This window comes from Pipra filicauda, unplaced genomic scaffold (assembly GCF_003945595.2).
Source record: "Pipra filicauda isolate LSUMZ 115617 unplaced genomic scaffold, ASM394559v2 scaffold209_size2725305_pilon, whole genome shotgun sequence".
Classification (NCBI taxonomy): Eukaryota; Metazoa; Chordata; class Aves; order Passeriformes; family Pipridae; genus Pipra; species Pipra filicauda.
In genome coordinates, this window is record NW_024104320.1 from 1,196,885 (window position 1) to 1,218,514 (window position 21,630).

Consider the following 21,630-nt stretch of genomic DNA (forward strand, 5'->3'; position numbering starts at 1 on the left):
CATTAATTTTTGAACCCACTGGCCAGTTTCATTCAAATTTTTAAAAGAAGGTAGAATTTCAAACAGAGTTGTGTGTCTACAAGCCTTTTGAAAATCAGTCGATGGACAGAAAATAGGGACTTTAATTAATACCCTCCCCAAAGAAAAAATACAGGACTGACTATTACACATTCTCTCTGGTAACTACCACCCAGCACACGAGAAAAATCAAGTTAGAACACACATAGCTGTACATTACATTCATCACATCCTGGCTTCCACCAGAGGATTGTCACAGGGAATATAAAGAAAGCTTCAATTACTTAGTGTTAGGAAAAACAGGTGTAAGGAAATGTAGAACAAACATTTAGAAACCAGGCTCTGCTCTCTATAGTGCAATATATGTGCAATCAAGTGCTATCTTATGCTACAGAAAACTTTGTTTTACAAGGATTTCAGACAAGCCCTTACAATTCTTTACAACCCATACCTTCTTCTTCCCCTTCTGTGGATACCTCATGGTGGTTCTGAATCCCATAGCTATTTCTCCTCAGTGATTTCCTCCTCCTTTTCACTCGAGAATACATATCCATGTTTTCCTAGAATAAAATGCACATGCACTCCCATCAGTACTGTCCCATGTCACTCACAGTGTTAAGCCCTCAGTTCAGTAATATCCTGAGATTAGCTCATCTGGTTAGAGTGTGATGTTAATAATGCCAAAGTTGCAGGTTTGATCCCTATATGGGCCATTCACTTAAGAGTTGGACTTGATGATCCTTTGGATCCCTTCCAACTCAGAACACTTTGTAATGCTCCACACAATCTGTAGTCCTCAAATGTTTTTCCAGCAGAGTTCTCCACAGGTAGACTACAAAAGTAGTTTCCTTTAAGAGGTGCTAAAGTAAGTCTCTCAGATAGCACTTAGTCCATCTAACACAGTTAACATCAGTATCAAGCTGGTTTAGGGAACAAAGCAGATGACAGTCACTGGTCCTGTTTCTAGGCTATCAGAGTGTGCTTCAAAGCAAAGGAGAAACATCACAGCACATTGTGAGAGCATGACAGTCAATTTACAATAAAGAAAGCATATTTTAGTATATATCCATGAATTTAGTTCTGAATTTCAGTTTATCAAGTTTTTTAATGCTGTCCACTGAGGAAAATCAGAAACCTTTAGACAGAGCTAGACAAATGTGTGGTCTTTGCAAAAACAAACATGCTCCCCACTGATATTTCTTTTATTCAAAAGCTGGGACACTTTGCACTTACGAATTCCGTGTCTGTCCACATCCGCAGCCGTTCTACTTCCCCCGATCGCCTGTTTCTCCTGATGTTAATATTGTCCATTTCCTGTAGGACAGCTTCAGCAGTACTAAAATACATGTATCAATTAATACACAAAGATAAAAAAATCAGTCTTAAAATAGTAGCATGCAGAACTTTTTACATAGCATCTAACATCTTAAGATGTCTATCAATTAACTACAAAACCAACCATAACAAAACTGAAAGATGAACCTACAGAATATAAACTAAGAAGTATGCAAAAGAAGAACTGCTGATGCTATTAAAATCTGGGATTCAAATTAGGTTGTAATATTTTAAAAAACATTTTAAAAAATTTTTGCTTTGTAACTGCTTAGATGTTAAGACTGGGTGTCAGGTAAGATTAAATTTGCTAAATAAGAAAGTAAAGCTTTTTACCTACATAATTATAATACTGGGAATGCAATTAATGCCTCCACCCCATAAGCTTTACGCTTTCTTACTCTGGCCTCAAAAAGACACTAAAACAAAGAAATTTTTTTGTGTTAAAGCAGTCACACCCAGAATTTCATTGTTCAGTATTTGACCTCACTACCATTTCTCATCTATTTAATTAGTCTACATTTTTATTATCTGGAGTATTTGTAAACAGCTGTCAAAACAATGGTGGTATATAAATAACAACCTTAGCCAAGATGCTTCATTGCTAAGGAAGAGAACAACAGAGTATTAGCCAGGCCAAGTCAATTATTTGGCCACCTGTCCTCAACACCATGTTACTGCTCTCCATGGTGATTATAGTAGATTTCCACTGGAATTATACTGTAACTGTATAATAACTGGAAGAAGGCAGAAACTTTCCCTTCCTTTTTTTTCCAGCAGTTTAGAGGTAAATCTAAAGGGTGAAATCCTGCCTTGAGAGAAGATAGTGGAGGTTCTGGTGAAAGAAGTCAGTAAAATCAAGATTTTGTGTTGAGAGTTCGTCTCAATTTTAAACAATTCTTCTAAAATATCTGATGTATGACAGAACCACTTTAAGTAAAATCATGCTGCAGTTTGCTATCAAAGAAAATACAGTTGGAAGGGACCTGGAAAACTCTACAAGCTCTGCCAGGCAAGAGCAAACTACAGAATGCCTACATCATTCCTGACAGATATTTGTCTGACCTGTTCTTAAAAACCTCCAATGATTATGGGACGCATTGTTATCAGTGTAAGCTCATATACAGACTTCAGTACCATGATCTTATCAAATTACAATCTTCATGGTAGACTTTCTCCTATTGCTGAGGAGGAGAGGGAGATTCAACTGCAACTAGAAAAATAAATGTAACTTAACATAAATTTGTAAGCTGATGCTAAGTAGTTACTGAGTAAGTTGAAAAAGAAAATTAATAAAAGACTCAACAGAATACATTTAACAATAAAGATCATACTTGGTAATTGAATGTTTATGTTTAAATCATTTTCCAATACTAGAGAAAGCAGTCTCCCACAGATGTGTCTGTTAAAACCTGTTTTACAGGTGGGAAGATTGGGACATATTAAGTGACCTGCCCAGGGCCACACAGAAATAATATTTCAAAAAAAGCATTTCTGGTTCCCATTCCTATGCTCAGACCAGACCGTGCCTCCCTGTCTGACCTACTTTGTCTGCACAGTAAATGTCAAAAAGTGACACCCACCCTATGTGAATTACTAACAAATGGTAAAAAAACAAGAACAAAAAGAAAGCTACAAACTTTTGATATTTTATGATCAAAATCATACACGTAAAATCTAGAAAGCTTCCAAGCACTGCTGCTAATCACCAATTTACATCACATTTAGGGTATCACTACATAAACAGGTTACCAAGAAACAAACTAGGGTGTGGATTTACAGCATGTCAGGCACTCTGCAGTAACTGCCAACAAACAGTTTTAACCAGGTGTAAACACAGAGTAGCTTCCTCCTCAATGAAAGCCTGGGAAGGTGCTCTGTATTAGAGCATGGATACCATGGGCAGTCACAGCACAGACCCAGCTGTCACTCAAACCACAATCTAGCTTGTCTCAGTGCATCCCCACAGTAAAACAGACACGGCACTGCAACACAGGGGTTTCTAATTTTAAGACATCATTAAGGTGCTTTGTGAATACAACTGAAGTATCCCCACATACCTGTTTACTAGCTGATCAAACAATAAACTCTGATTCAAAGTTTCGAATCTGTTTTTCCTGGACCGACAACTTTTTCTGACTTCTATATCTCCGTTTATGCAAGCATGGTCCCCATCTCCCTTTTTTTCCCCTCGAAGGGGGTGGCTTTTGAGAGCTAAGAGAAATTTGTATTACTACTTAAAAATGCAGGAAACAACATTTTCACAAACAAGAATTAATAAGAGAATACTCAGCAAGGACAATAAATCAGAAGTTATGGAGCACAGTACGATCTAAAGAACTGTATTCTTTTTAATTCCTAACAAAGTTACTTTAAAAGCTATTTCTTCAGCTTGTTTCCTTATATTATAATCTTACTTTATGATGAAAATTTGGCATTCAAATAATCATTCAATATTTTTAGGTTAACATCAGTACTACAATGCACGCTTGGCCCACAGGTTCAATTCGTAGTCATTCATATAGAGTATCAAAAGGTGAGATACCACATATGGATTTCCCAGCTACTCTATACAGCACCAAACAAAGAGATCCCACTCCTGATTGTTCCTCAGGCACCACAATAAATACTAAAATACCAAATACTCTTAATGAATTAACATGTACATAGAGTCAACACAGAACTAAACGGGACAGAATTGATGAAAAAGGGACACAAAAGACAAAGTGGTTTTAGCTGAGAAAAGCAATGAAATGGCAAGTTTGTAAGCTACAAGCATATAGAAAGATTGTTCAAGGTAGCAGGAGCTGCAGACAAGGCAGGTCTCTCTAAAGCAATAGTAGAGTTAAGTAATCTTAAGAACTACAAAAGGCCAAATTTCAGACGAGTAAAGAGAGTAAGTAAAGACACCAGCTGGGCAAGGAAGGCCAAAATTAGTTCCTAACAGTAATTTGGGAATTAATGAAAACATCAAGATCATGGCCAAGAGGTCTGAATTGAGAAGAGAAATGGATTTTCATCTAGAAATGTTCCCCATATCCACAGAGAGCATCCAAGATGCTGACAGAAGAAAACTGAGCCAAAACAGTAACTTTTCTAGTCAAAATGGTCAGAGTAATCAGCAAAGTTATCAAAAACATATGCCACTGAAGATCACTAACATAAAATTGCTAAATGTAAAAGTAGATACAAAAGTAGATATAATACACTTACATAAGCTACGTCCATTTGGTAGTGTAGCACCAGGCTGAGAAGTTAACCTAGGAAACAGATCAGACACACAAGTAATGTTAACATTCCTTAGCCAAGCAAAAGGCACACGCTGAAAATATAACTTTAAACACAAAATCCTACATGATACACTATGATTTCAAAACCTTTGCGACATGCAGCCTCTGAAGAATCTGCTTCATGCCCAACATTGGAATGAGGACAAAACTGCCCAATACCAATTATATGAAAACCCTTGAATTATCTAAACATCTTTTTTCTTATTAATTCCTTCAGTGTTCCTACTGTTAACTTTCCCCTTACATTTCAGAACAGAACCTTGATATAGCTCACCATAGGCAATTATCATTCCAACACTGTGGATAAAACAGCAGAAGCTACTAACTTTTGGGAAAAGTCTTACTGACTCAAGATGACTCTTGAGTGTAGCACTTTGGATTTCGGCAGAAACAACAAAAAACCTCAGATGCAAAGACATGTTGCAGTGGGTTTTAAATGAGCAACAACATGAGTTTCAGTACCTTGGCCAAATTTCATTTGACACAATGATCTAAATTCTCCCGGCCTTATTAAACGTATTTTTTTGTATCTTAACATTTTTAAGAGGTACTGTACAAGTCTACACTTACAAAAAAGGAACAGAATGTTCATAAGTTTCAATATATTCCCACTGACCATGGCATATTAATATGCTATATTTCATTTATTCTGTTTTAAAAGAGAAAAAAAATAACAGAAGAAGGTCTATTTTAGGATTTACAAAGTTTTTAAACAAACTTCATCCTAGCAGACAACAGTCCAGTACTGATTTACAGTCACACTTACATACGAAGCATTACAAGAATGATTTTGATTTGTACATAAAGATGAAATACATATCTACAAAAGAATCAGTATTAACTGAAATCGCATGGATCAGGAAAATACTGTGTACACCACCTCACAGTTACTTGTAATCACGTAAGGAACCTCATGCATACAAGAGTGCTTCGTAAAATACTACAAATCACAGTTATAAAATAAAATGAATCATTTCTCTCTCAAGTTACAAAAATGTGGCAACACTGAGGCAATAATATATAAAATTTACTTGAGTCTCTATAATCAAACAGGGATAAAAGGCTGAAACAACAATGGAAATAAACTTGACCATTATCCATTCCCTAAAGACGACAACACTGATTTTCTAATTAAAATGTCATGTCTTCTTAAAGCCTGAACACATGAAAATACCACTTACTTCCCTAAATTCAGATGTATCAAGAATCTAGAACTCAAATAAAATTACTTTCTGGTTTTGCACAAATATGCATAGAATGGAAACAGAGATGAGAGGACTGATGTAATCCACACTCCTGGAGTCTTAAACTAAAGAAAATTGTATGAAAATACCACACTTCAGAAGTATACTCTTGAGCTGCAGTTAACTGCAGAAATAGCATAAGTGGGTTAACAACATAGGAAAAACTGGCAAGAGTTTCTTTTTCTCTTGGCACCAATTACCTGGACTGTCCAGTTGAGATGCTCCATTCCTCTCGCTGCCCAGTACTGCGTGATTTTGATTTGTCTTTGCACACAGGATCAGCATGTTTTGAGGTACGTTTGGCGGGAGGAGAGATGTGGCTATCACTCAAACTAGCATCACTACCTTCATCTTTCTGAAAACAAAAAGCATTGGACCATACTTAATTGGTTCATTTGTAATACTTTTATTACAAATATCCTTCCAGAAAAAAGAGGAAACTTCAGCTTAGTGAAACGGAAGTCTCTGTCAAACTCTTAGTGACTAGCCTATGTGAAATACTAAAAACATTTATTCTGAAAACATTACAAAAAAATACGAAAGTATTTAATTTTAAATATTAAACTTCCATAATATTTTACCTGTATGTCTGAACAAGCATTCTATTTCTCTAACTGTACTTTTTATATCATACATGACACTGCCACTCTCACCCTACTTGCAAAAGAGCTAATAGTGCAATAAAGAAGGAAAAAAGAGCTGAGGAAAATTAAGATACTAACAAACACAGCATTAATTTATTCTGATGTTATCTCTAAGATGTTTAAACACATTATGCTCTTCCTCCATGTAAGAGTTTTCCAATACCTTGTTCTACCCGTCAAACCGTCCACCACGCAGCCAGGAAAAACTGTAAGTGGACTTTATACTTTCATGGCAATTTCTGTCTAATGTGTATATTAACAGTATTATACACACCAACCACATTAGTCTTAACACCTTTTAAGAAGCACCTAAATAGTTCCAGAGGAGGGTTTTTTTCTGTTGTTTTTACTTATCAGAGGTAACATTAAGACAGAAACTCAAAGATAGTAGCAAGAGATTATGTCAGAGCTGTACATAAGAAATGGACAAACAGCAAACTGCAGAGGATCTGCTCCTGAACTACCAGAACAAAACCAAAGAACCAGGATTCTATAAACACAAATTTTAGCTCATCAAAACAGTCTTAAGTCCAGAAGGACCCAAAATGCTTGAGAGGTGGGCCTGGGCAAACCTCAGGAAGTTCAGCAAGGCCAGGTACTAGGTCCTGCATGTCCATCACGGTGATCCCAAGCACAAATACTGGATGAGTGGAGAAGGGACCTGCGGGTGTCGGTGAACAAGAAGTTCAACATGACCCATCAACACGTGTTTGCAGTCCAGAAAGCCAACAGTGTCCTGGGCTGCATCAGAACCAGCATGGGCAGCAGGTTGAGGGAGGGGATTCTGTCTATCTCTGCACTCCTGAGATCCCACCTGGAGCGCTGCATCCAGCTCTGGGGTCCCCAACAAAGGAAGGACGTGGACCTGCCAGAGCAAGTCCAGAGAAGGCCACAAAGATGGTCAGAGGGCTGGAGCACCAGGCTGGGATAGCTGGGGGTGTTCAGCCTGGAGAAGAGAATGCTCCAGGGAAACCTTATAGCACCTTCCAGTGCCTAAAAAGGCTACAAGAGAGATTAGAGGGACTTTCTAACAAGGGCACGGAGTAACAGGACAAGGGGAATGTCCTCCTTAAACTGAAAGGGGATAGGATTAGATCAGATATTGGAAAAAGTTCTTTACTGTGAGGGGAGTGAGGCACTGGCACAGGCTGCCCAGAGAAGCTGAGGATACCCCATATCCCCCGAAGAGGGTTGGCTGAGGCTCTGAGCAACCTGATCTAATGGAACCCTATGGCAGGGGCGGTGGAACTAGATGATCTTTATTCCAACCCAAACCATTCTGCGATTAGAAAACTAAACATCCTCTCTTGCAACAACAGAGTAACCAATTCTCAAATATTAAGGTCCAGAAATTGTCAGTAACCACTTATACTATGAAAAAAGATAATTTTACTCATATATAGGGAGATGATCACAGAAGTCCTGTTTGTTCATCAGGCTTATTAAGAACAAGACAATATCACAGTGCAGTATTTAGAAAGTGAAAAGCCTAATGTCTGGGTGCAGTTTGACAAGGCAGCTCAGCACCACTGACCCAGGGACTGGCCCATGCACTCCCTTGTCTGGCTACACAGCACCACTCCAACCTCCTTGGATCTTCTTCTGATGTTTCTCTGACCCACTCATAAACCAAATGAGCTCACTAAAGCTTCAAAAGCTCACTTTCCTTCAGTTAGATGAACTTCCTACCTGGTCAGTGATCTGAATCATTTCATTGAGAGATCAGACAAGTACAAAAGATAATGCAAGGGAAAAACAACAAGGTGAGGACAGGATCACTGTCTGCAGGAACAGAAAGCTGCAAGTGAAATAGGCCGTCTACATCACACCTTAACATCTTGTCCCCCGATACCTATTTTTAACAATTATTAACTAATATTAAATACTTACAACACCAATAACAAATTAATAGAGTATTAATTATGATGAACTATTTATTTACTGCATCTTATATGTGACAATAAATACTTTTTATAATACTAAAAAATATTAAATACTGAAAACTAGTATTAAATGTTAGCCAGCCCACGTTCACATCATTTTAAAAGTAGTTTCAGCTTTGATAATTTTTAGCCTGGCAATGTAAATCTAACGAAAGAAAGAGGTCCATATGGAGATTAATTCTTAAAACTCATTTAGCCCTAATGAAAAAAAAAAAGGCACCTTACTTTTTTTTTCTCATTATTTCACTTCTCTAGGACATACATCAATGTAATTCAAAATAAGAGCTATATTACAAGATCCTAATTAGAACTTTAAATCAGATGAAGAAGAATCTGAGATCTAAACCTAAGACTTGGTCCAAGTGGTAGCAGAGGTAACTACCACCATTCCTAAATACAAAACACCTGCACCTTGCATAGCACTGTAAAATCCATGAGCAGCCACACAGCTGTTTTCCATAATGTTCTGCAACTACAAAATACCAATTACAAAATGTTAACAGCCTGCATATTCACTTCTGAGCACTGTAAGCATTTGTGTAGTACTTTTTGCTTTAATTAGCCACAAGTTTACTCGTGGACTTACCGAAATGCAACACTGCTAAGTCAATTTTAGTAACGACTTCGCGAAACTACTACTTCTGTGGGACAGAAGAAGAGTTTCAAGGTAAGCCACAGAACCAGTTTGAAACCGGCTAGGCGAGACAGAGAATATGAAACTAAGATGAAGCAGCATGTAACAAAGCTTTACGAGTGCTAACATTAAAGCTGTTTTGCAAGCAGTGAAATTAGTAAAGCACAGGTTTCTATACTCCATTTCCACCTCTTTCCATGCAAAGAGCCAAACTCCTCCAGGTCTCCTATGATCACCTTTCTCTGAGTTCCCTACCTCTGGTCCCAAGTCTCAAGATCAGCCAGGATCCCTCATTTGTCCTGTCTATTGGTCGAAGGCAATATAGCAGTGGAACTACTTCTGAGCTATGAGCAAGTGGTCACCTGGCAGCTTCAACAAAATACTAGCACCGGAAACAAAATCTGCTATTTCAGGTCTCCCTCTGCTGCCGATATTCACAAAATTTATAAAAGCCAAGTATCTTTGAGATCTCTAATGCTGGAGACAAATGAACATAGCTTCAGAACACGGTAAATAGCTTCAGAATCTGGAAGGGCAGGTCAGTGTGATCACAGCAATGCAACTGCCTAAGGAACCAAACTAGCAATGAAGGAGTTTATTTAATCAGGTTATTCTTTGTTTAGGCTATTATTTTCAATTGTGTCTCACTTGTCTGCATATTAACTCTACACACAAACTCAGCAAGTACAAGCCAAATTAAATTTTAAGACAGTCAAGCCCAAATACTAACCTATGTTAGGACACAGGCTGTATAAGATGCACTAACATACAAAATGGTTTAGCATTAAGTAGTGACAAAGCTACTAAAAAGTTAAAATCACTGAAATTTTAAACATATTACTAAGAATCCAAGCTCTGTTTTGCAGTTAACAGACAACTTTAAAAATTCAAGCTCTAGGGAATCAAATCACACTAGACTGCCATTCAGAACTTTCACCTCCCTACCATAAAATATGGAGATAGAGCTTTCATTACACTCAAGAGATTATCCAAACTGGGATATGCTAGAACAAGAAATGAAATTAATTTCAATTTAGGAAGCCTTTACAGAGAGCAGTCTATCCACTGCTTCCTCCCATTTATAGCAAAAGAGGTCTAATGATTCCACAGCACTCAACTTGCTCCCTCAAGTAACTGGGTCTCAAACCATTTATACCTTTCATGATTAAAAATAGCACTTCAGGTTCAACCCAGAAACTTATTACTTAACAGTACATATCATGAAAACGTTCTGGGACTAGAAAGATACGATATAAGCATCAAACTTAAAAATTAAAAAAATTAATAACACAATTGCAGAAATAGGAACCAATGCACTGAACTCAAAGCTCCTAATGAAACACCATCACTGAAGCAAATGCACTCACATGCTGAGAGAATGCAGAGAATATGAATTAATAAAATCTTAATCATGACAGAAACTGCCTGCAAGCGTAACAAAGCCACAAAGAAAAAGCAAGCACAAAAGAATCAAAAAATGACTTTACATAATGTCAGGACATACAAAGAGAGAAACAAAATTCAGCATAACTGTATTGATCCAACAGAAATGAGAGACCCACCAAACTCCAGCTGTAATCCAGAACAGCTTCTTATGGAAAGCACTGTTTCTAATAAAGAGTAATGACATAACTGGAATTAACAGGACACCATCAATGGTCTAGACTGGCAAAATACAGTCTTCATTATCCTTGGATTCAGGAGTAAAATGGAATGTGACAATTGAGTGAATACCACAAATCTACTGTTGAGCTAAGATTCATCAATGAGAGTCTAGCAGGGATAGTAGGGTAAACTGTTAACACACCTTCACTGAAGGCACTTGAATGATGGTACCAATAAATCTAGAAACAAAATCTGAAATGAATACGTAAATACAGCAAGAAAATATATATAGCTGTATATTTATCTCTATGTTTTCTCTACTTCGTATGAAAAGGAGAAAGATGGAAAAAATGTTTATTATAATACACATATTCATGAACAAGCTACAAAACCACTGATACACAGTATTACCTGCAGCCTCTTCCGTATGCATCCCTAAATTTAAAAGTAATGATTTGATACTAACAGAGCTTTACTTATAACATGTATAGACAAGCCCCTAAGTTTTGGAAGAACACAAGCTAGAAATCAATGAATAAAACTGACTTCTTTCTCCATCAATCCTCTTAGAAAAACAGTGACCACCAATACAGTCTTTCAGCAGGACTGAAGGACACACATACCAGGGGACTCCTCTCCTGTCAGGTGTATCACAGGAACCAGCTGTCTAAAGCACGACATTGGATTAACTTCAAATTGAAATACAAACATTACCTATAGCATATTGAAGGAGAGTTTTTTGGTTTCTTCTGTTTTTTAAAGTTGAATCTCCTAGCCAACAGAATAACCAAAGAAGTCCCTCACTACACTGCTGGTCTGAACATCCCAAAATAATCCTAAATCCAGTAGTCTTGATAATAGAGGACAAGTACGAACCATCTCTACCATTGCCATCTCCAAGCATGTGAATGCAAGTTCACTGAGTTCTCAAGGAACAGGTGATATAACAGTCAAACCACAACCACACCTCGCAATTTCTGAAACAGACTCTGTCTGGTTTGCCACAGGTTCAGCTGTATTCAGACACAGGCATGCAGACACGAATATCTGAGTGTTCCACCATGGTCAGACTTGCTCTCCTCGCCAGGCACTCTGTGGGTCACACCCTTCTGACTCTGCCACACCCTGAACACTCGCACAGCCGCTCCTACGACTCCCCACTCAGGCGAGTTTTCAACCCACTCTCTTAAACCTTCAACAACTGTATTTTTTCTGTTTCCTGTGACCTCTTCCCATGTCTAAGACATGAAATTAATACACTGACACTCAATCTTCAGCTGATCAATCCCATTTCTCGGCATTTTGTTAAATGCTCAAATAGCTTGTCTGTTTGACCCACTGAACAAGCACGAAAGACCCTGAAAGTTACTTTCCCTTAATAATAATGAAGTAAACATTTTCCAAAAATCTGTTTCAGCTACAAGTTTTCAAAAACCTCTAGTTCTAACTTTAGTTAAATCCTAATTTCTGATATTAAAAAGTAAATTTTTCCTCTTCATCTGACTGTCTAAAAAGACAATGACTTCAGATATGGCTCAATCTTATTTTCACTAACTTTGAAGAAAGTGAATCCAGGTCCTCCAGTTATTTTTAACTTTCTATTTTCTAATTTAAAATGTATCTTATGAATAACAACACAAGTTCTCAGATGTCCCAGGATATTAATAATCTGGATTAATATTTTAAAAATACATGCGAAGAAAATCTAGTCTACCTTTTCTTCTACCAGTTCATGCAAAGTTCTTGTAGAAACATGCTGCCCATCGAAAGAAATAAAATACATACTCGGGGCTAGTCAATGCATGTAATGAACACTTTTATCCCAATGCTCCAAAAAGATAAAATCATCTTTCCAAAATAAAATTTGTATTTGTGAAAAAAATGTGATTGTGTCCCCAGTGTACCAATTAGTTAAGATCTTGACTCATCTCTGCCCTCATATAACTATTCAGTTAACAAATAACTTGTATTTTTCTGTGTTTGAACCACGTCTGATTTCAAACACCAATAAAATACACCAAAAACACTCTCTAGCTGTCTGCACAGTGATTCTGGATGAACCTCTTGCTCCCTTGTGTATCCCTTTCTATTTTCTGCAAAGGTAAAAATGTGGATTAAAACATTAACTTCTACAAATTCATTGCATTAAACATCTACTTTAAGATCTACTGATGAGAGTTAGGTAAGAGCTAGGTACCATTCCTAATGCATTTCTGGACTAGGTAAACTAAGCAATTAAAAAAATCAAAAGGTTTCACAATCTCTTAGAGGTATTTTATGATAGACTCTTTTCTGGTTCCAAAATCTACCTAATAGATCATTTTCTCATGACTGTGATAATGTCATCTGACCAGAATGTAATAAATCCCTTCAAATACTATTTCCAAGTTTTTTTTAAGTTCAACACTTCACATTATAGCTTCTTCACCAAAGGGGGGATAAAAACCCCACACAAAACCAAAAACAAACACACACCAAAGGACTAAAACTCTCCTGCTCAGTACAAATGTTCAGCAGCTGAAACGCTCTCATCAGTGTGCTCAAAGCAGGTACCACACCTTGCCTTATGCATCCACACTGTGTCCTAATTTCAGGATGACACACCACACTACCCACTCTCTCCAGCACCAACATATCCTCACAAGCTCCTCTCCTCCCCACCCCACCCCACCCTACATTTTCCTGGGCCCTTTCCAAATGCCCTTAGCCCCTCTTCTATAGGAGAACTGGCTACCTGTTTGGTGGGAAGAGGTAAGACCTGATACACTTGTCTGCGGAAAAAAGGTAACATGACTGAACTTGAGGTCTAGCATAATCCAGCAGACTGTTTTTGTGATGGTACATAACACACTGCTGCATGCTGAACATCTACCCTTGTGTCCTAAAAGTCCAGGGTAAGAATAGTTACTTCAAAGCCAGGTTGGATGGGGCTCTGAGCCATCCACCTGGTCTAGTGGAAGGTGTCCCTATCCATGGCAGGAGTTTGGAACTGGATGATCTTCAAAGTCCCTTCCAACCCAAACCATTCTATCATTCTATGATTCTGCCTGTGCCTTCATGTGACAAGAGGCTGAAAAATAAATGTATTTAGATAAGAGCATATTAACTACCTTACTGAGAACATCCAAGTTTCATGAAGGACCTCATGCATTAACTTTGCTGATAGCTTGAAAAAAGAAAAAGGCTTAAAGGAACCCATTGTCTGGTGGCAGTTCTCCAATTTCCATTTGTTTGCACACAGTTGTTTATCAGACATTGGCTCTCCACAGGTGTTAAGGGAAAATAAGATTCATGCTTAAGTGCTTGATGATCTTGGAATAAACAACTATTAACACTGTATTTCATTAGTGGTAATGATAGTGAAGAATGTCTCAATTACAGGATGATCTAAATTCTTTTAACATTCAACTTCTGGGTTTTTTTCACTAAACAATGCTTACATCAATAATAACCATTAAGAATATAAAAAATACCATCATTTAGACTTTTTCAGAAAAATAAATTCTTCCCTAGTCATTCAGATAAATAAAATCATATTTCTTGCATGGAAAGATCTGCTTCATTTTTTTCAATAGATTTCCATTTTATTTCCTGGAACTCTTCAATTCTAGAATTCAGATTATTTTAATAAATGTGAAAGCTTTTGAGAAAAGTTAAAAGCTTACAAGTTAAAAACAGAAACCACTACCTACAGCACTGTATTGGGGATTTTCACACCTGCAACCATTCCCTCTGTCTATAATAGAAAAAGACACCTGTTCATATCCAGGTTGAGCAAGTGCCTTTCAGTGTGACACCCAAAAAACTCTTGCAATCCACAGGTGACTTCAACATTTATGAACGAAGGGGAGAGTGAGCTCCAGAGCAGCCTCTGACAAACTGTGACAGAGCCCATAAATAGTGAGCTGAGGTTTGTCCTCTACTCATCATCATCTTCCCACTCCAAGCATTTCCACCAGGAGCACTCCTCTCTCCTCCTCTGTGCCTTTACTAAAATTAGGGAGACATTGTGAATTTTCAGCTGATACTCAAATCAAAAGGATGGAGGGGAGGCAAGGGGAAGCAGAAGGATGGGGGAAGAGGATTAGTTTCAACTGGATCAGTAACATGATCCTGATCCAGCTGATCAAATGGCCTGGCAAGCATTAATAGCGGCAAGCATTAATACTGGTGAGTCTGTTGGTTTTCACAACTGCAGAGTCAACAGCCAGAGCTCACAGCACATGTGAGATCACACACCTTCAGAACAAGCCCACTGAGAAGAGTTCTACTTACTGTATGGGGTCCATGCATCACTCAGAAGTTTTCCTAGAATATTCACTTAAGGGAAGTTTTTAAAACCACTGATCCTCCTTATTTAACACCATAGGAATACTAAAAGCAACACATTTTTAGTTAGAACCACATTAACCATTTCCATTACTTTCTAGAGTCTGTTAACAAAGACTTTTAAAGCAAAAATTAGATTATGTAATGAGTCAAGAATGATTACAATTCAGACATGGAAAAACAGAAGACATTCAAACAACTTTTTTTCCTACCCTCAGTCCTCAAAAATCCGTCTTGTTTCTGCTGAACACCCCCATCCCAAACAAATCCTAGAGGACACGGCCCCCTTTAGTACTATTATAAACGTAAATAAAGAAGCAGAATGATCTGAACTATGATTGCAAGGAGGAGAACAGAGAACCCTTGGACCAGAGGGTTCCACAAGGTTTGGACATGACCAGGAAACAGGCTCAGTAAACTAAACAAGGAAGTGTCTGTAGCAAGGTAAGCTACAAGAAGGTGGCCTTCTGTGTGAAAAAAAACTTGGGATTAAAAACACTCTGCATCCCTAACAACAATGTACTTGAAGAGAGTATTTCAAAAGAAGAAAATATTTAAATTGTGTAAAATTGTGATATGAAATCTTAAGATAAAAACAACATTCAAGGCCTGAAAGATAAATCAGAGAAACAATAGATGATAGTTATTAAAGTATTTGGAATGAGGGATTGCTGAAGCATGGCAACAAATTTCAGTGCAAGTAATCTCTTCCACATGTACAGAATGAACAGCTTCTTCATTTCAGGTTATTTAAATAGCTTGGCTCAACAATTTATCCGTTTAAAATGAGGAAACTGACTGGGGACTGGAAAAAAGCAAAAAGCCCATTTCTCAAATTATGAAAACACCCAAACCAAAGCATCTACTCCAACTGCAACTGGACACAAACTTTGCACCAAAGCTTTAGATTAGTTAGACTCTTAACAGACACTAATAGAAGCATAAAGATAAAACCACAAAATTCAGTACAGGCTACAAAAAAAATTACAGAACTTGGAGAAGCTTTTAAATTCTGTACTTCTGATAGAACTAAAACTGCCTCCTTCATACCTAGTTCAGCTGGAGTTGAAGCTATTATAGCATAGACATACTCAGCAGTGTAAAATCAAAAGGCTTACAGAAGATTACACATTAATCTTACAACTGGTTGAAAAGTTGCCTGTTTAAATAGCTACCAAGCAAAAAGAAACTAGATTTATTCAGGAAGAGAGTCCAAGCAAGTATAAATGCAAAACAACACTTGAACAATTTAAAGCAGAATTAATGGTTAAAATAAACCATGAAAATCCCATCAAAGGTAATAAAGACAATATTTCAAGAGTGAAGTCAGACTGAAAAATTGTTTAGAAAAAGCAGCAAAGCATGAAGTGTACACAAAAAGAGGCTAAAAACATATTGTCAGCTCCCTTTGCAATAAATGGGTTCATGAGCAGTATTACCCACACACAAAGTAATCCATTAGAGCTAAAACATCTAATAAACGATCAGCAACCTTTAAAAGGGTCACAGCTGCAAAATAAAAGCAGTGAAAGCTTCAACTCATTGATGCCTACTTGCTGCAAGCTTTCGTTTGAGAAGGTTTTTATGAAGTTTTACATAGAAATCATTTAAAGCATAATTAGATTGGAATTAAAACTTTTCCACAGCATAGCAAACACTCAACAATTTAGGACAGGATGTGCAAAATCATACCACATCCAACTGAAACTGCAGGGGGATGCAGCTGATCAGAATGTAATTACCTGAGCTAATTATCTTGCATAACCCCAAGCTGTATGCCACTCCTGCAAAATTGTCATGGGCTGTCTCATGGCCATGGGTCAAGCCTTCTGCTTGAAGTTCAGATTGAGACAGAGTAGTTGGAGAAGCAGTTTTTAATATTACTTGGGGACAAGCCCAATATTCGGAGGAAGCAATGCAGCACACCAAACATCAACACCATTTCCGGAGTATTCTTTGGAGTTCTCATCTACTCACTGGATTAGTCTTTATATTGCTTCCTTTGAAGGCCTTGGAACAGCATGACACCAAGGATAGCCAGCTTCCTACAGGATGCACCCCTGCCTCCCAAAACAAGCCGTGGACACTTCACCGGTGTCCTGACTTATGACGGGGGCCCAGACTGATTTGGCAGGATACACAGGAAGAATTCAAGCTCAGGACACCCCTTTAGAAACATGAAAGGATTACAAATGCCAACTGTATGGTATTTTGATAGAATCCTGAACACAGATTGCTTCCAACAATTGCTCCATTTCCCACTGCTCACAGCTGTATTAACACTACGCTACCAAGGAACAGCCTGCACAATTCGTTTTAGATCACTGATTTTCCCCTGCTAAGTCCCAAAAGAGCAGCAGACCACTAAACCAGAAAGAACCCGACATTTTATTACACACCAAAAATATGAGCTTTCCTGGGACTCTTCCTTTAAATTAAATTGTTTGGAATAACTTCACAAGACTCTCTTATTTCAGGATGTATTTCAAAGAACTGTAAAAGCATTAACCTCAGCACCTTTACTGATGCTACTGTAAACTCAAACAGGAAGGCAGTTCCGTTCTTTAAAACATAGATACTGGAGAGGAGCTTTTTTCCCTGTAAGAGCTTTACATGCAGGTGGCCAGCAAGTGTCATTTATCCAGCAAAGGAGGAAAATCTAACTTTTTTACAGTTTTAATCGAAACAGCAGAGCATCCAGAACACTACCAGACATTTTGCATAGACAACAAAGAAAACATGCTAATCTGAATCAGGCTGTCTCGTAAAGGAAAATTTAATTTTTAGAAGGCTCTATGGGTTATATTTGAAACTTGTATTTTAAGAGAAATTATAATAATTTCTTTAAGTTATTTTTCTATGTTTTCAACAGCTGACCATTAAAGGCCTTTCAAGGAATAAAACACAGCAATGAGTTTATGCTACAAAAACTACATTACCACCCAGAAATCAGAAAACACTTCTATTGCTACAGACTGAGGAATTACAATAGGAGACGCTGAGATGTACTGGCATCACAGAGCACAAATATGCTGCTTAGCTTTCTACCTTCCCACACTGCAGCACCCGATGTCAATCCTCCAGCCCCTGTTTGCTCCCATTAGCAATTAAGCACAATGGAGAGCTCTACGTTGCCACTGAGCAAGTTGAACGATGTTGGCAGCACTACTTTTAGCGAGGATCATGTGTTACAATTATCACCGTGCCCTCAAGTAGCTCTTAAGGCACTGCTAATGCTTTCTTGGCTAATTAAATTAAGCTAATCTTGTATACATTTCTAAAATATCTAACTAGTACGCTGACATAATTTAAGAGTGTTTATTTCACAATAAATTCATAAGTTTTCTTGATCAACATTTTTGATTTGTGTTTTGAGATGACTGAGAAAAATCATTTCAATTGCCAAGCAAATGTTACCAGCAATCACAACTCAGTATCTGAAAACATCAGACATTAGTAGATATAAATCACAAATTTAACCACTTATGGTCACACTATCCTCATTTTTTTCACAGTGTGAATGAATTCCACTGGATTTACAAGCCTTGCGTTACGATTCTGTTTCTGAAAACTTTAGATGATTTTGATGCACTTTTCTTGTCAGAATGCTTTAATATAAAGCCAGAACATTTTCCAAGTTTCAAGGCTAGAAAGAAAAAAATACATATAATTTGTATAAAGATTGAACATAAATTTATGTAAGCATAACTTCAATTTCTACTAAACAGTGTGTAAATCAGTCCTAGATGCAGGAAGAAAACAAAGGCCAGTTTTTCCCCTCTATACCCTCTCTATGCACTCTGCTATGACATCATCTCAGACAATAAACTTCTTGGCTCCTTGATCCATTTAGTGAGGGATTTTGTTCATTTTAATCTGGCTTCTGGTCAGGAGACAGACGCACATGTATTCATCTTCATCGCTGACTGCGTGGTCGCCAATCAATAATTCAAACCAGTTTACTTTTCAAAGCCTGACGTCATTGCTTTCTCTGGGCTGAGCAAGTACTACAGAGGGAATACACTGAACATGATAAAGGCATTTAGACTATTACAGCCCACTTCCACAGAATGTGTGTTGCTTCCAAACTCAGAACAAACAAAAACACACACTGCTCATACGTAATTCAGCATAATACTGAAGCAGAAGACTAGAAACTTAACTCAAGTTCTTGGGAAAGGAGAGATTCAAGCCTATCCTTGTATATGTATGGGGGGGGGAACAAAAAAAAAAACAAAAAAAACCCCAACCAAAAAAAAAAAAAAAAAAAAAAAAAAAAAAAAAAGCCACAACTCTATGTATACCAGAAGTAGCCAAGAGGAAAAAAGGAGACAAAAATTGAAATAGAACAAAAGAGGTGGAAGGCAACTCCTAACCCCTCATCTGGTCTACTCAGCATCATACAGGATGTCATTAGGTTACTAACTCAGTTTTTGTTGCTAATAAGCAAGAGATAGACGAGCTTTCAAAATACATTCTGAAAGGTGGGCCACAAGCATTGCCACCAAAGAGCATTTTCTCTGGGTGTCCAAGTCAGGACCTCCATGGAAGGAAATTAAGTCAAACAGTGCAAATAAGAAGCATCCCATTCCTGCCAAAGCTCCAAACTCGAGCTGCCCATTAACCCACTTAACTGCTGGTAGTAAGGCTGGGTCTCCTGACATTACACCCAAAAGATTTTAAAAGGACACACTGTCCCAGTCAACTGCAAAAAAAAAAATTACATACAATTGCATGAAGACGATCCCAGCACGCCTTCTGCACAGAACACAGCCTCACTATCTGCCTCCCGACAGTCACTTCCAAAAGCAAAGGCTTTGTCTCCCTACTGCTACAGTTATTCATGTCCTAATCACTGAGATCCTTCTCTGGCACTACTTCAAGAAGATTCAGAAGCTCAGAAAGACGTTGCATTGCTGACAGTACTTCCATCTGAAGAATAAAAAGAGTTGTACAAAGACAACTTTAAAATACAGTGAGAGATATATATTTTACAAAACACTCTTCTTGGATAACTTCTGCTCATACTTGGCAATTACATCTTAAAGAAAAGAAAAAATTCTACCTCAAACACATGAGATTTGTTGTGCAGTGAAACAAGTCTATTCCCATATACCAAAATTTACATTTAACTTTAGAAGAAATGCTCTTTTAGAAGCACGGGCAATATCCTGGGAAGTATTTACAACATTTGGCACTATTTTGCACCATCTCCTTTCCTTACACCATGAAAATAACAATTTAAACATTTTAATGATTTGTAGTATAAAAATACTATTCACAGATTAAAAATACTTGGAAAGAAGCCCAAGCTACTTTTTTTAGCAGCAGCAAACTCCCTGCAAAGTAAGCCAGTAAGGGTTACACCAAACTTTGCTTCACAAACCACAAGACCCACGATATGAATAAACAGAAAGTGCACACTAGAACAAGCAGAACAGCTTTTTACAGCTATGGTGCTGCATCCCCAGGAGTCTACTGAAATTAAACAAGGAAGAAATAGGGAACAGGGAGAAGTAAGATGGGGGAAGGGAAGAACTGTGAAGCATGAAAGAACTGAAAGAGAAACACAGAAGGTATGGAGTATCTGGACAGTAATATGAGGTGGGTTTAGCATTTTAAGACCAAAAGAATGGAGCAAAAGGTTTTGTGAGAATTCCAGGTGTCATCCTTCTGATCTGCCTCCAGCTATTATTGCTGTTTTTCTGCTTGTCTGATTAACTTCCTCCTTAGCAGGGCTGGGATGTGGCCAGTTGATGCAGGACTGTCCTTCTGACCCTCAATTTTCACTTCCATATTTACATTGTTTTTCTAATATACATGCAAAGCACGCAACTATAACTACTAGTTTAAACCTTCAAAGCAACACGTGAAGTTTCATCAAGTAAAGAAAAAATCCTGCCTATAATTCCTCTTATAAGAGGAATTTCTTCACAGAAAGGGTTAGGAACGGGCTGCCCAGGGAGGTGGTGGAGTCACGATCCTGGAGGTGTTTAAGGACTGAACGTGGCATTTAGAGCCATGGTCCAGCTGGCAAGGTGGTGTTCGGTCAAAGGTTGGACTCAATTATCATAGAGGTCTTTCCCAACCTAATTGATTCTGTGCCAATTAAAAACACAAAAAAACAAAAACGCAGTTCTAGTCAACAAAGCCGACTAGAGACAAGGAAGAAGAGAGTCTCACGAATTCTTTCTTCCACTTAGAATTTACCAAATATTAAATTCTCCAAATCCAGCTGTAGAATTCCACTTGCCATTCAGCCCGTCCAACCAAAGCTACCACAGTAAATTCTGCTGGGAAAGCACTCAACTTAAACTTGACGGCAAAATCTCACTCTCCTTGCCACAAAAACGGGGCGGGCGTGGGGGGGGGGGGCTTTCCCAAACACCAGCTTGCTCCCGGCGCAGCCGCCGGCCGAATCGAGGTCATTCAGGGAAAAGGGGGGAAAACACACACACAAACCACACACACACACACAAAACAAAAAAAAACAAAAACAAAAAAAAAAAAAAAAAAAAAAACAAAACACCATCAGCACACAAACCCGGGCCGAGGATTATTGCGAAGTTGCTGCGGGCGCAGCTCCCAACT

The 21,630-nt window shown here is 38.0% G+C and overlaps 1 protein-coding gene across 2 annotated transcripts in view; it reads right to left on the bottom strand.

Moving 5' to 3' along the window:
* Positions 1-21,630, bottom strand: part of ATAD2B (ATPase family AAA domain containing 2B) — a 75,156-nt gene that overhangs the window by 52,863 nt on the left and 663 nt on the right. For both annotated transcript variants that reach the window (XM_027749277.2, XM_027749276.2), the window contains exons 2-6: positions 6,085-6,239; positions 4,564-4,610; positions 3,411-3,564; positions 1,252-1,354; positions 470-578 (exon numbers count right to left, since the gene is read on the bottom strand). In XM_027749277.2, coding sequence (XP_027605078.1) covers positions 470-578; positions 1,252-1,354; positions 3,411-3,564; positions 4,564-4,610; positions 6,085-6,239 — 568 coding nt within the window. The remainder of the gene's footprint in view (positions 1-469; positions 579-1,251; positions 1,355-3,410; positions 3,565-4,563; positions 4,611-6,084; positions 6,240-21,630) is intronic.